The sequence below is a fragment of the Kogia breviceps genome, chromosome 20 (assembly GCF_026419965.1).
Source record: "Kogia breviceps isolate mKogBre1 chromosome 20, mKogBre1 haplotype 1, whole genome shotgun sequence".
NCBI classification, from domain to species: domain Eukaryota; kingdom Metazoa; phylum Chordata; class Mammalia; order Artiodactyla; family Physeteridae; genus Kogia; species Kogia breviceps.
The window spans coordinates 8,838,893-8,853,527 of NC_081329.1; the positions used below are offsets into that span (position 1 = coordinate 8,838,893).

Consider the following 14,635-nt stretch of genomic DNA (forward strand, 5'->3'; position numbering starts at 1 on the left):
AAACGGATACAATTTTAATCCCTATTGGTAAACATTATCACAAAATTTGATATTAACTTCCACCGATTTTGCATATTTTTTCATAGGTGCACATATTCAATTTCTGAATTTTTCTACCGAAGCTAATCATGACTACCTTGAAATTCAAAACGGACCTTTCCACACCAGCCCGATGATGGGGCAGTTCAGCGGCCCCGACCTGCCTGCGCCCTTGCTGAGCACAACTCATGAGACGCTCATCCACTTCTACAGCGACCACTCGCAGAACCGGCCAGGGTTTAAACTCACTTACCAAGGTAAGGAGTCAAAGCACATCTAGGGATGCTTCTTACAGGTAAATTGTGAGGGTAAACCTCCCTAGCCGGTTAAAGGCTTGGACAGCTGGAGTCATTTCTAGTTGGGCACAGTTTTCTGATTGGGAGTGGAGTGGAGTCTTGGCTGTTGTACACAAGTCAGGACACAGACACAAGGAGCAGGGCCAGCCATGCACTGTCCCTGCTTCACCTGAAGTCCCTTGTCTCTCCCCGCAGTGGCCACCATCGCCACCTTCAAGCCGCTTGGCCCCAGCACCAGGTAGCCTTCTCACCGGTCACCGTGTCCTCTTGGCCACGTGTAGGTGCTTCCCATCAGGACTCTGGTGCAGGGCGTCCGTTCACAGTGGAAATGGGTCTGACCGTGTCTCCCGTGCCCTTAAGCCTTGTCTCAGCTCAGAGTAATGGTTCTGTGTGCTACTCAAGTCACGTTCAAATTATGCCAGAAAAAAAAATGAGAATGAACCTTACGTGTTTTTAAACCATCAAAATATGAGATCTCTAACAAAAGCTTGAATCTACCATTATCAAAGCAGTTTTGACATGTGAAAAAGTTCAAAGTTTTCATTTCAAACACAGTTATTTAGCTGGCCTTTTCTTGAACGTTGTTAATTCCAATGAAGTTGAAAATGTCAAAAGTGGAGTCTTTTTTTAACACAGCAAAACCACTTGATTTCTTTAATTTCATAGGCTACCCTGGAAAAATAGAGATTTAATATTTTATTACTGAAAGAGGATGGCATTTTGTGTTGAACTCTTAGACCTTGTTACTTCAGTTGTTACTTGAAATATAAATTTACGTTTCCAGAATTGGGGTCTCTTAAAATAGGAATCCAGGTAGGAGAAAAAAGAGAGGGTGGTACAGGTTGAGGAATGCAACAGGAGGCCTTGCCAGGATTTCTCTAGGTCTGTCTGCGTCTTTCATTCCGTCTCACCTCCATCCCCCTCCGTCTCAGCCAAGGGTGTCACTTCCTCCTGGAAAGGCTCACACACACAGAGAACGCCGGCCGAAGGGAGATGGCTTCCCCCAGGCCAGCGCGGAGGTCTGCCTGCAACCCTGCTCGGCCTCCTTTTGGAGACAAGAGAATGCTTCCCCCCACCCCGCCCCAACCCGCTTCCAGGCAACCCCTCCCGGGCTCTAGGCTCTAGAATGTTTCTTTCTACTCTGTCAGGGCTGTCAAGGCCAGAATCCTCTTCCCTTTATTGCATTTCCAGCTGCTACTTCTCTACCAGATCTTTCTTATTAGTGTTTCAGATATACTCAAATTCCTGTCTCCCTCACACACACTCCTGTTTATATTTAATTTTAATGACCTGCATCTTCCTTCAGCTCCCACTTTGTAAGAAACCTCTGGGAGGAATGGTCTAGCCCAGCTCTCCCAGGTCCCCTCCTCTTCCTCACTTCTCCTGCCTACCCGCAGGCATCTGTCGTTAACAGCCGCCAGGTCGGCAGTTCTTTGTGTCTCCTGAGACTCTCCAGTGGGGGTGATGGGACCGGCCAGACAGATTAGCAAGAGGCGAACAAGTTAATGAACAAGTTCATTAACATGCCCGTCATCCTGACACACAGACACCTGGGAGAACCCAGAAGTGAGTCGCTCCAAGGAGTGGTTAGAGCTCAGGTTTAGGTACCATCCGAGGCTAAAACAAAGGAGAAGAGTTTGGGGCTTCTAGGAAGGGGAGGTGGCAATGGGGAGAAGAGCAGGAAACGTGTGGTTCACAAGGGTTGCTGAGTCAGGCTTGTTGTGCTGATTTAACGAGGGGAGAAAGCTCTGCAAATGGACATTTTCTTCGTAACTGTGCATTTCCTCTACAAAAGGGGACGCTGCGCCCTGTTTGTAGAGCCCTCCCCTGCATCTGCTTGTTCTCAAAATACCCCACCGTTTATCAAATGCACACGGATATAGCTCTTTCCAGAACCTAAACGAGGCTTCAGCAGCCTGAGGGAGCCCACAGCCGTCTGTCTCCCGCACAAGTGAGGGCCCACGGGCCCACCCAGCGGAGTCTGTCTCAGCATCTGGGCTCTGAGCCTGAGGCAGCTGCCGTCGCCTGTCATCCTGCAGACCCTCACGGACCCTCTGCCGCCGCCCGTACTCCACTGCGTTCAGCCTACAGCCTACAGCCCCACCCCGTTTCTGGCTGGGGCCAGAAAGCCCCGGCCGGCGGCGGGTGTCCCCTCTGGGACCCTGTCCTTCCTGGTACCTTTGTGTGTGAGCTGCCCCCTCCCTGTCCCGACTTAAAAACCACTGATTCTCCACGGCTGCTCAGAGAGGCTTCTTCCCCCGCTGAGGCTGAAGCACCAAAGGCTCCTATAACTGGTGTCAAATGCAAAACAAATTCAGATTTACTAAGAAGAGACTTTTATTGGGAAGGATTATTTATTGCAAAAGGGAAGAGGTCTATTGCCAGAGAGAGAACAAGGCTCCAGCCATAAGATCAGCAAGCATCTCGAGGGTTAGGAAAAGGCTTTTTCTTCATGGAGAGCAGCAAACAAAGCTAGAAGCAGCTGGGGGAAGGGGCTGCGGTGACAGGCGGGGCTTGAGGGGATGTGCGTGGAAGCAGGTCTTTCCCCGAGGCCAAGCTGTCTGTGGCCCAGGCTGAGGGTGGGCCAACGTTTAGGGGGAAGAAAAGCGTAACTGAAGTTTGGTTTACAAGAGTTTTGTTCCAGTTGACCGATGAGGACCAAACAGTTCAGCTAACCGTTTAAAGGGAAAGCATGGGAATTTGGAGGATTTTGTCAGGTCCCGTCACCGGTAGCCAAAGGGCACCTTGACTCTTACCTCAGTCCTGGGGGACGTGGTTCCGTGCACTAAGTCATTTCCTGAAACACAGAGGAGTTAGGAAGGGGGTTTGTTTCCTCACCTCAACTTTTCTCTAGGATTCCTGCGCTCAGGTGAATGTTCACATTGTCGTTGGGAAGAGAACGGAGCAGGCTGAGGGCTCAGATTCTGAAGCCTTGCTAGTTAAAGGAATCCCATCCGTGAGCTCCGACGCTAACACGGCTTTACTGATAACTAAACTGCTCCTGTCACGGGACTGCACTTGACTCTCTATCCAGAGCCAAAAAGGAACATGTGAAAGATGCAGAAGAACCCAAACAGAACACTGAGAACCCAGAAAGAAAAGTGAACTCTGAGTGGTGGTGGTAGAGAAGATGCAAAGTCACGCATTCTTAAGGCCTCAGGAAAATTCATATGCTGAACTGAGATTTTTACCTTTCCTACAAATGTTTGTGTAGGGGACCCTGCTTTTCTAGGTTCTTGGCTGAGACCCCCTGTAAAAAAAGGCAGATTAACAGTGGAAAATCAGAAGTTAATAACATGTATGCCTGCTGCATACAGAGGAGATTCCCAGGGAACCTGATTAACTCCCCAGCATGGCCCAAGCCACCACCTTAAACAGCGCCCCAGCTGAAGAGGCAGAAGCTGGGGGGAGTCAGGGGAGGTGAGCAGGAAAGCAGAGGAGACACGCTTACGGTTGCTGTGCAGATTGAGGCCTTTTTTCTTCTCCACTGATAAGTTGCTAGAGGTTTAGCCATCTTTCTCTTCCTGGAACAGAGAAAGGACACCCTTACAAAGGGAGTGTTCCCTCACAAATGTATTCATAAATGTCTCTTATGAACAGGTTACATCTACTCTGTTTTCAGAGATTCCCCCATTTCTGCAGTTTCTTTAAAATAACCAGAGACTTCCCTGGTGGCGCAGTGGTTAAGAATCCGCCTGCCAATGCAGGGGACATGGGTTCCATCCCTGGTTCGGGAAGATCCCACATGCCGCGGAGCAGCTAAGCCCGTGTGCCAGAACTACTGACCCTGAGCTCTAGAGCCCACGAGCCACAACTACTGAGCCCGCATGACACAACTACTGAAGTCCACGCGCCTAGAGCCTGTGCTCCGCAACAAGAGAAGCTGCTGCAATGAGAAGCACGGGCACCGCCACGAAGAGCAGCCTCCGCTCAGCGCAGCTAGAGAAAGCCTGTGCAGCCACCAAGACCCAACGCAGCCAAAAAATAACCTTTAAAAAATAATAACAACCAGCGCGAGATAATCCTCATGCCAAAGACATATTTTGGGGTGGCAAATTCTGCTCCCCGTCATCTGTCTAGATATAGATTCATCTCTCTTTAAATTAAAAAAGAAGCTTTTGTGAGGATCATAGCAGTGTTCTTCTCTGGGCTTCTCCCTCTTTGTTTCCATCCATCAGAGTTGCCAGTGGTGATTTAAAATCCAATTTGTAAGTTTACAGATTCACCTTTCACATGATTAGGTGACCATCAAAAAAAATAAAATAAGAAACAACACTCAAATTTCCAATTAAATTATGCTAGTGTCCCTGTCATATGTCTGATATCAACAATTTGTAGTGCCTGTCTCTTGACCACTTGGGCCTGGCCAGAGTAGATCCTGGCACAAGGCTGCACCCTCAGAACGTTAAGGGGAAAAGGTGGTCTGGGCCTGGATTCCTGAGAAGAGGCACAAGGAGTTTGCAGAGATGGTGAGATTGAAGCCTGGATTTCTTTGCACCTGAGTCTGACTTTATGCAGGGTTAGAGTCTGTCCTTCCGAAGGGTGTTGTTTATATATATAAATGTTCCTTAAGGTGTTTATTCCCAATGTAGGTTTTAAAATGAATACAAGCTAAGGGCTGGAGACTTTTTAAGAGCTGAGGTTGTGGGGCCTTGGCCCTCTGGGTTTGCCTGAATCCCATAACCCTTCAGTCAGCTCCCAGGCAAGATGTAGTTACACGGCTTGGGGCCACTGAAGCTCGGCTCCCGTCCTCCAGGGCAACTGCAGAGTGGGGGCACTTATCACCCCTCATGTCACATTTCAGAGGGACGGTCCCCAGGTCCTTGAGAAAGACACACCTGGGCTGTAAAACCGACAAGAGGCTTTTACGAAGGTTTACATACATCTCCAAGGGACAGAGGGAAAATATACAGTGACAAGTTTTCTAAAATAAATGCTCTAAGAAAAGGGAGATCAACAGCAGAGTCTGGATGCAGCCTGGCCAGGTCAGAGGCGAAGGACGCATTTGTAGATGAGCCCATGTGGTGAGGACATTCAATTGCGAAATAATTTGCATCCCCCGTTGAGAAGTTGAATTTCATTCTCTAGGCCCATGGTCCTAGAATTCAAGGGATCCATGACTGGAATGGTAAATATCTACCCCATGAGATATAGATTTTATAATTTATATATAATATTAATATACATAATATCTCTATATAAATGTAAAAATACAATTTTAATATTTTCCCCTTAACCTCTAATGATGCGAATGTAGTATTAGTGTAACCTGTGCTTTGTCACCAAATCACAGATAATTCCATGTTTTATTACAATCATTGCAGATATCTCAAAATATTACTATACAATATTGTGAAGTGACATTAGTTATTAGACTTGCCACCTGCCATTTAGGGAAATAACAACACATCTAGTACTATACCACAAGTCTGGCTTTCATCACACTTTCATAAGTAAAATTTTCGTTTGCAATCTGATGTATTTCTTTATGCATTTAAAATATTAGTTTGAGGTTAGTGGACTTCAGCAGAATGCTAAAGGAGTTCATATTAAAACTCTTAGGAAAGCGGATGGGTAATAAACTGTTGAAGGCTTAAAAGTGGCTGTCTTAGTCCATTCAGGCTGCTTTAACAGAATACCATAGCCTGAGTGGCTTTTAAACAGCAGATACGTATTGCTCACAGTTCTGGAGGCTGTGATTCCAAGATCAAGGTGCTGGCAAAGACACGCTTCCTGGTTCCTAGACAGCATCTTCTCACTCTGTCATCACTTGGCAGAAAGGGTGAGGGAGCTCTGTGGGGCCTGCATTATAAGGGCACTAACCCCATTTATGGGGCTCCACCCTCATGACCTGTCACCTCCCAAAGGCGCCACTTCCAAAACCATCACATTGGGAGTTAGGATTCAACATACAAATCTGGGGACACAAACACACAGTATATAGCAGTGAAAATTACATTAGTCATATGTTCATTTTTTAAAAGCTTTGTCTCCACGTACATTGTGGACTGTTAAGCAGGCAAGAAACGGGTTAGGCAAAAAGAGGGAGACTGGAGGTAAAAAGACACGTTCAAGAGACAATTTTAAAGTTTCAGGCATGGATGGGGACCACATGCCCAGGCTGAGGCAGTGTGCTTGAGACCTACTGCAGAGGAAGTAATGAGGGTGACGTGGTGGGTGGCAGAGCCTCTCCCTGAGTCTGAGACCTGAAGAACGGAAAAGGAGCCGGGGGCGTGTAAAGAGCAGGGAAGTGTGTCCGGGTGGAGAGGGGAGCTCCCATGTTCAAAGAACAGAGAGGAAAGAGCTGGAGTGCTGGGAGGAACAGGGTCTGAGAGGTTTGCAGGATGGAGACTGTTTGGGAGTTGGGTGGTAACACATTCAGAGTTGTTTCCCGGTGCAGTATAAAGTCATTGAAGGACGTTAGCAAAAGATAAGTCCCTACAATGCAGGGAATGGATTGTTGGAGGGGGAGGGAGGAGAGGAGAGAAAGCAACAAACCCAGCGAGAAGGGCCCAGGAGAGATGCAAGTCTCAACTTCAAAACAGCTTTCTTTCATTGTGTCACCTTCATCTGGCTCTTAGATCAACTTAGAATTTGAATGGTACTATTGTGAACCCCAGTCTGCTCCTTCACCTTTCTGTACCTCTGGTCTCTCCCCCCTCCCTATTCCTCCTGAAGTGTATTCTGTTAAAATATGAGCATTTCATTCGCCAACATCATTTTAAACGTGGTTAGTACATGGTCGTCTTCACTGTTGGACACGATCTTAGTATGTGAGTCAATAAGAAAAGTGTAGCATAATTATTTCTCCTACGTCCTAAGCTGCCAATTAAGTGGTATGTCTCAGTTGACCCCAAGAACTTTTGAGAAGTCTCCCCCATTTTGAATATTCTTAATAATATATTGAAAAATTTAACTTTTCTCTTTATTGACATTGTAAAAGTCAAATACAGATTCCCATGCTAGTACTGTTTGCCGTGTAGTTTTGAAACTAGATTTTATCTTATGTAGCTTTAAACTGCCACGGTTCAAAAAAGTGTTTTTTGATTTCTTTCTAGATATTTTCCAGATAGGGTTACTAAGGCCATGTCTACATAGCTCCAAAAGCCACCAGTTAGTTCACTCCAAAAAGAATGTTTTAAAAAAAAAAAAGAAGGAAGGGAACAACGATACCACAAAAAGTCTGTGTAGGAATCATTTAGACTAGAGATCATAAAGCTGCTGTGATTGGTGAGCAAAGTATTAATATTTTTAAAATTGTCAATATTTAGAATTAGATTTCACATAATTGGTGAAAGACCCATAGATCCACTTTCCGTTTTCCTGTTGCAATGTCAGGAACGACTTTTGGCCACACTGACAGGTGGGAGACGTCCCCTGAAGTGTCGGAGTGACGGCCCTTCAAGGGTGTAGAAGCATTGACTTGAGAAATCTCCTGTAGTTGCCTGCAAGCTGTGATCCCACACTGTCTGCATGGCCTGTAGGCTTTCGAATTTGTTGAGTCCGCATCTAGGCCAGACGTCTGGTTGATTGAGCAAATGTTTTATTTACTTGACACCTGACTTTACATTTAAGTATCCACATTTTTACAAAGAAAAATCCCTAAGTAATATATTTTTATGTAGGCAGTTAATTTGCTATAATTGAGAGATATAAAAATAAATTAAGTGAAAAAGAAGGAGAACACGAATATGAGGCATTCTGATTTCTTGCAGAGTATCTTACCTGACAGGGATGAAACTTAATTAGATAGTTTGTCATTTTATAAAATTTATAAGTTGGCAAAGTGACACAACTCTGATGTGTGTGTGTCACATCAAAATTCCTAGGTTCCACCTGAGATTTATAAGTTAAGCTTGATTAATAACTCATAAGAAGATGCATAAATCATGCAGATCATTCTTGTCATTCTCAATGATGTCTGTGTTGTACCCCTTATTCCTAAGCCTTCTCATTTATTTATGACCATATAAAGGTCAAAAATGCTACTAGTAGATGTAGCTGTCTTGAAGTTAAATGACTTACACAGAACTTGAGAAATGAAAGGTGAACTGTGTGAAATAAAATTGAGTTCGTATACCCTACTTCTAAGTCAAAAACTGGAAGATGGGAGATAGGATGAAGATATTTATCAACTAATTAGATATCAGTCAGAAAATGTAATAGATGTCAGAAAGATGACTACACGATTCCATTGGCTGTCACATTAAGCGCCTATAATTTAAACACTTGATGCAAATATCGTTTGAGATTGATATATGTGAATAATCGTTATTTTCCCAGATCCAAACAAAGGATTCTCCTAAGAAAGAGAAAATTCTGTGTGTTATCTTATTCTTGTAGTATAAGGTATGGGCTTAGTGGTACTGAGATTTTTTTTTTCATAATATTTGTGAAATGTTGCCATATTAAGATTTTTAGTGACTTCCTTTTCCTTTTGTTTTTTGTGACTTGACATTTGGCGAAGCTGAATATTTATCTTCCTTCTTTCCTTCTTTCCCTATTTCCTCTCTTCCTTCCTTCCTTCCTTCCTTCTTTCCTTCCTTCCTCCTCTCCTCCTCCCTCCCTTATCTTTCTTTCTCTCTCTTACTTTCTTTATCTTTCTTACACTATAAAGCATAATTGTTGAATGCCAAAAACTTAAAGATAATTTTAAGTACTTCAACCATAGGTGGTAAAAACATCTTTTTCCTTTTGCTGTATGTGCTATGCATCTTAAAAACAAAAAGCCAACAAGGGTTGGCTTTTTTTAACAAGGATATGTTAAATCTGCTTATTCATGCATACAATCACAAAACCGTAGCATTTTTAGTGAATTGAATCTATGAGAAAATAGACTATGGTTTGTGGATACCAATTATTTTCCCCTTTAGGAGGAAAAGCAATTAAACTGCTTTTATGTGCAATGAGCAACTGAAGAATTCATTCTAATGGATTGTGTAAGCCCACTCACTGTTCCTTACAGACACGACCATAATTTATACATGAAATTGACACGCGTCTAATAGGACTGTCGCTCTTTTTCCTTCTAATGTGATATCTGAGTCATTGAGGAATAAAGGCGGGGAGCTTCCTCTGTCCTTTTCCACCGTCTGCATGAGTGAATCAGGCTCTCAACATGAGACTCCTTATAAAGTAGCCTATTTCACATAAAAATGCTTATAACAGTGGGCAATACGTCGTTGTATCAATTCTCATGCCTACAATGGTGGTTCATGGACTAGAGTCTTGGAGACTAGGGTCCAAATCTTAAAAGTTGTCCAGTTTCCTCCCTGCAGGTCGTGTGGATTTGCTTTTCCTTTTATGGGTTTGCTGAAAGTAAAAGTAACAATAACAATCTCAACCACTTTCTGCCTTAAGAGAGCTATTCCTCTGAACCAAAGGCACTGGACGGGTATGTCGGTGGATGTGTCTCCGGGGTGACGGCGCCTTCAGGTGTCCACATCCCCGTGGAGATGTGCCGTGTGCTCTTCATCAGTCCCCCCCAAGCTCCTGATGCAGTGAAGGGATTCTGAGTCTGATGTGTGAGTCTGTAGTCTCAGTGAGTCCGACAGTTCCTTTGCGTCGAAATACAAGTTTCTACACCAGGTAAAGGCTATTGTGTAAAAGGATTCCTGGGCACTTAATCCTTGGTTGGTCGAAGCACAAGACACAATTGTAGTTGCAACTGTGAACAAGCACTCTGGTGAACCGTCCTGCAGGGGAGCCTTCAGGCAGCGGGAAAGGCATGGGATTGGCTGCAGCCTTAACAGTAATGTAGGTGGATGTCATCAGTAGGTTCCGGGATCAAGGTGTTCACATAAGGAACACAGAACATTTAGGTGGACAATCTATCTTAAAAATGAGAACTAGGGTTCTATCCTCGTTACAAAGGGAGGTGATGTGTTATCCTAGTCGTGATAACAGCCGCTTTGGAAAACCAGTGAGCTTGTGTATGTGTGCCTTTGAGAAATTCCATTGACCACGACGCGAGCCTTAGCCACTTCTGTGACCAGATGAATCTTTGAGAGGAAGCCGAGGACTTGAAAAGGGCTTGGAGGTCATATTCAGCGTAGACCTTGATGCAGACTGCAGTCTCTCCTCCCTGTAAGGAGGCTGTTTTCTTAAAGTATTTCACACAATCCTCGTGTTAGAAGTTGCTTCTCCCCCCTGGTCTGCCCCCATCTGATAAGTGGCTCAAGAGCTCTGCCTGGGGCTTCCCTGGTGGCGCAGTGGTTGAGAATCCGCCTGCCGATGCAGGAGACACGGGTTCGTGCCCTGGTCCGGGAAGATCCCACATGCCGCGGAGCAACTAAGCCCGTGAGCCATGGCCGCTGAGCCTGTGCGTCCGGAGCCTGTGCTCCGCAACGGGAGAGGCCACAACAGTGAGAGGCCCGCGTACCGCAAAAAAAAAAAAAAAAAAAAAAAAAAAAAAAAAAGAGCTCTGCCTGGAGTGAGGGAATTTCATCATAGAAACCAGACATTTCTTACAGTCAAGACTTAGCCTTGCTGAACTGATATATACAAACCATGTTCTTTGCGTTTATTACCTCTGTTAATTCTTGTGAATAAGATAGGTATCTTCGATCTCCTTTCATAAATGAAGAAATGGGCCTCTGGCGTGGAAGTGGTTTGGTCAGCATCCCAGATCCATTAGATGGGAGACCCAGGTCCAGCTCAAGTCCCTGGGCTCCCTTCCAGCACATGCCAGGGCCTCTACTATTTTACAAAACGACCTCCAGGCTCTTGTACGTGCTTCAGAAACCTATTTCTCTGTTGATTGATGATTCTCTTTCTAATTCAACTTTTCGATGATAGATTTGACAACAGATCTTGTAGAACAACTGGATAACACCTCAAAAAGTCTTTAGGAGTTGTCAAATATGGAAATATATGCAAATATATGAAGGACTCGATGCCCTTCAGTTGAAACAGAATGTGTTTGAAAATGGTGATTTTTACTTCTCTTTATGCTAGAAATGGCTTCCTTATCAAATTCCAGTGAAGTGGTCTTTTCTTTTTCTCTCTTAGCTGTTGTTGTTTTTTTCTCAAATTAAAATGTGTTACATTATTAAAGCGAGTTTATGGGAATTAACGACCATGAGTGATGAGTAGAGAACAACAAAACTGTGCTTAGATGAGGGTCTGACACTTGGCTGAGCGATTCTTCACTCTCAAGCCCAGAGGTGACATTAATTAAACTCCCACCTCTGAAACCAGGTATATGGACACATCACAGATATTCAGAGTTACATGGACATAGACTATGCAGGTATTAAAAAATCTACTGCATCTGTGCTAAACAGCACACAATGGGAATCCTTCCAAAATTCATCTATTTTTCGCATACTAAAGAATTATTTTTATTACTTCTTTTTAGTTACTTTAATTCAGACACCTAATAGACCTGTAGATCAATGCATGTATCACTGTGTAAGTATGACCATGTGTCAAACTTTGGGAAAGACATTTTTTATAAAAAGAGAATGTGACTTATGACTTAGTTGAAAATTTGGGAATATTGATATTGATATTTAAATAGTGAAGGACCCCATTAAATAAGAGATTTAGAACAAAGACCTAAAAATAGTGTCACTGATATTTATACTTAGTGTATAATTCACAATTGAAAACAAGTTTAATTGGGATTGTAAATTCTTAAGAAAACTCTGAAATGAGCTGTGGGTTTTGTATTATGTCTTTTGCCTGGCAGATATGATTTATGTGATAAAGAATGGGTCCTGGCTTTTAAAAACATGTCGCTGTCCATTTGCAAACATGTCCTAATGCCTCTCCTATGGCTTGGCGCATTTCATTACTAGGTTCTCCCCTCGTAAGAGCTGTAGACCATAAACAGGAGCAGGGGCTCTGGGAGGACGGCCTCCGGAGCTCCTCTCCTGGGACTCCCCCCCTTATCTCAGAGATAAGGGGCCCTCCTGTTCCCTGTGCTGAAGAGTCTCCCTTTCTTGGGCATTGCCTGACTTGCATCTTCTTCCCACTCCGGTCTCAATTTCAGTGTTAATTGTTCAAGGAAGCAGTTTTTGATCACCCTCACTTACCTTCATCCTGGGGGTTTTTTTCCCTTTATTTTAGTCCTTGTTTATTTTTTAAATAATAATTTACACAACTTACAATTGTTTTACGTAATTACCAACTTATTGATTTATTTGTGTCTGTTTCCCTAAATAGAATGTAAGTTCCATGAGAGCAGGACCCATTTTTGTCTAGTTTCCATTTGTAACTAGTATTTATAACACAGAAGACACTCAATACATGATTTTTATCTTACTCAATAAATGAATAGGTAATAAAAACTATAGTCCCGCCTACGTGGGCTGGCATTCTCTCTCTCTTTTTGCCCTTTAATTCCTATACAGGACAACTGCGTTAGTGCCATTAAGAAAAGAAAGAAAAAACATTTTTTCTTTTAATCAAAGGTAACAGAGCTGTTGGACTTAGAAAGGCAACCCTGAAATTTCTATCTCAATCCCTTTCACAGAGTTTAGATGACGGGTAGAAATAGGCTGGCTTTATAAACCCCTAAAGAGACCTTGAATGCTGGTCTTAAATTATGCCACAAGCCACATAACACATGTAGGGAAATGCATTGTGTGACATATTATTAGTGTGTGTGGTGAACGTTTGGAGCATATGTGTGTGAGTCTGTCCTAAATGCTGTTTCATGTGACCATTCATCAGGAGTGTCTGTTACTGTTACCTCCTTTATAATGTACTGTGATAATTGGTTCTTGTATTGATACCCTAAGGGCACCACTAGAGCATGAACAGAATCTTTCAGGGAGGGTAGGGTGATGTTGAACGTGGTTTAATTTGATTTTCGTCCCATGGAAACTGGCAATCCGTTTTTGATAGTTTTATTTTTTAAGTTTTATCATTAGCAGCTGTATTTGATGTATTAGAGGACTCATTTCTCCAACAGAACTTACTGTATTTCAAGCAAAACAAGAATGAGAACAAGTGGCTGATTGCAGTCGAAAAGAGTATAATAAAGGAGGAAACTGGCTAATGGTTGAAATGCAGCATGGGAGTCTCTGTTCTTTTTCTGGGCATAGGTCTATAAGGTAACTTTAACTCAAACAGCAGTATTGTGAGGAGGGAAACCATGCACTGTGGATATTTGCCAGGCCCGGCTCTCCAGAAAAGGCTGCTTCGTGGCCTTCCGAGTGGGGTGGTCCTTGGGAGAGGCAGGCAGCCTTGCTGTGCGATTGCCAAGTGGGCCAGGGAGAGAGGCACATTATGGAGAAGGAGGAGAGAGGTGTGTGTGTGTGCGTGTGCATGGGTGCACACGTGCATGGTGTGTGTGCATGTGTGCATGGGTGCATGCATGCGTGTGTGTGTGCATGCGTATGTGGGTATGAGTTAGCATGGAGGGTCCAGGGCCTCCCTTAGAGAGAGGTTCCCCACTCCCACCCAGAGGGCTCTTCTACCTCCAGGTTCTACTTGGTTCTGGACCCTGGAGGAGCCAATGCCAGGAACTATGTCAAGATGCTCCCAGACCTTGGCCACCACTGCATCTTCTGCTTTCTGCTTTCTTGCTCCCAATCACTCTTCAACTGCTTATCTGACTCTTGTCCAGAGATGTACACAATTGCAAATATAAGATACTGACATATAAGATACTGACATTAAGGATTTTTTAACCTGCTAAGTATAGTCAGGGTTTAACCATAGTATCTTGCTGTGAGCTGTGCAGTGTCTTTATTGAAAATATAAATGAATAAATATATATATACATATACAACTGCATATATCTATATGTATGTATGTGTATTTCTGTGGCTATTGGAAGATATGACATTACAACATCTTACCTCTTCAGTATTTATGAGTCAAAATATCATAATTTGTTTAGACATTTAGATTACTATAGTGTAAGTAATGATGCAATGAACATATTTAAAGATTTGACTTTCTATTTGAAATTATTTTCATAGTAGAGATTTCTGTAAATGGTATTACTAGGTTAAATGTTTAAAAAACTGATTCTTTATGGCTCTGTTCAAATTGCTTTCCCAAGGTTTTATGGCAAATCACATTGCCATAAATGATTTACCCAATTGATTCATTGGCATTGCATATTGTTATTTTAAAGAAAAAAATACCATTTCAGTAGTTTATTCATTAAGAAAAAGCTATTAATAGTAATACTGTATAGCAAATGTTTAACATTTGGCAAATGTTAATTAAGACAAACCCCAAACGCCAAAGAGCAACTACGCTGATCTCTCACATTGCAAGTGCACTTGTAATACGACCTGGTTGGTATCTTTCCATGTGGCCCCCGGAGTATCTTTATGGAA

At 43.3% G+C, this 14,635-nt stretch overlaps 1 protein-coding gene across 4 annotated transcripts in view; it reads left to right on the plus strand.

Moving 5' to 3' along the window:
* The window catches only part of CSMD1 (CUB and Sushi multiple domains 1), a 1,661,506-nt gene that overhangs the window by 1,531,153 nt on the left and 115,718 nt on the right, over nt 1–14,635 (plus strand). For 3 of the 4 annotated variants that reach the window (XM_067022449.1, XM_067022447.1, XM_067022450.1), the window contains exon 41: nt 87–296. In XM_067022449.1, the coding sequence (XP_066878550.1) occupies nt 87–296 (210 nt within the window). The remainder of the gene's footprint in view (nt 1–86; nt 297–14,635) is intronic. The other variant, XM_067022448.1, reaches the window with a different exon arrangement.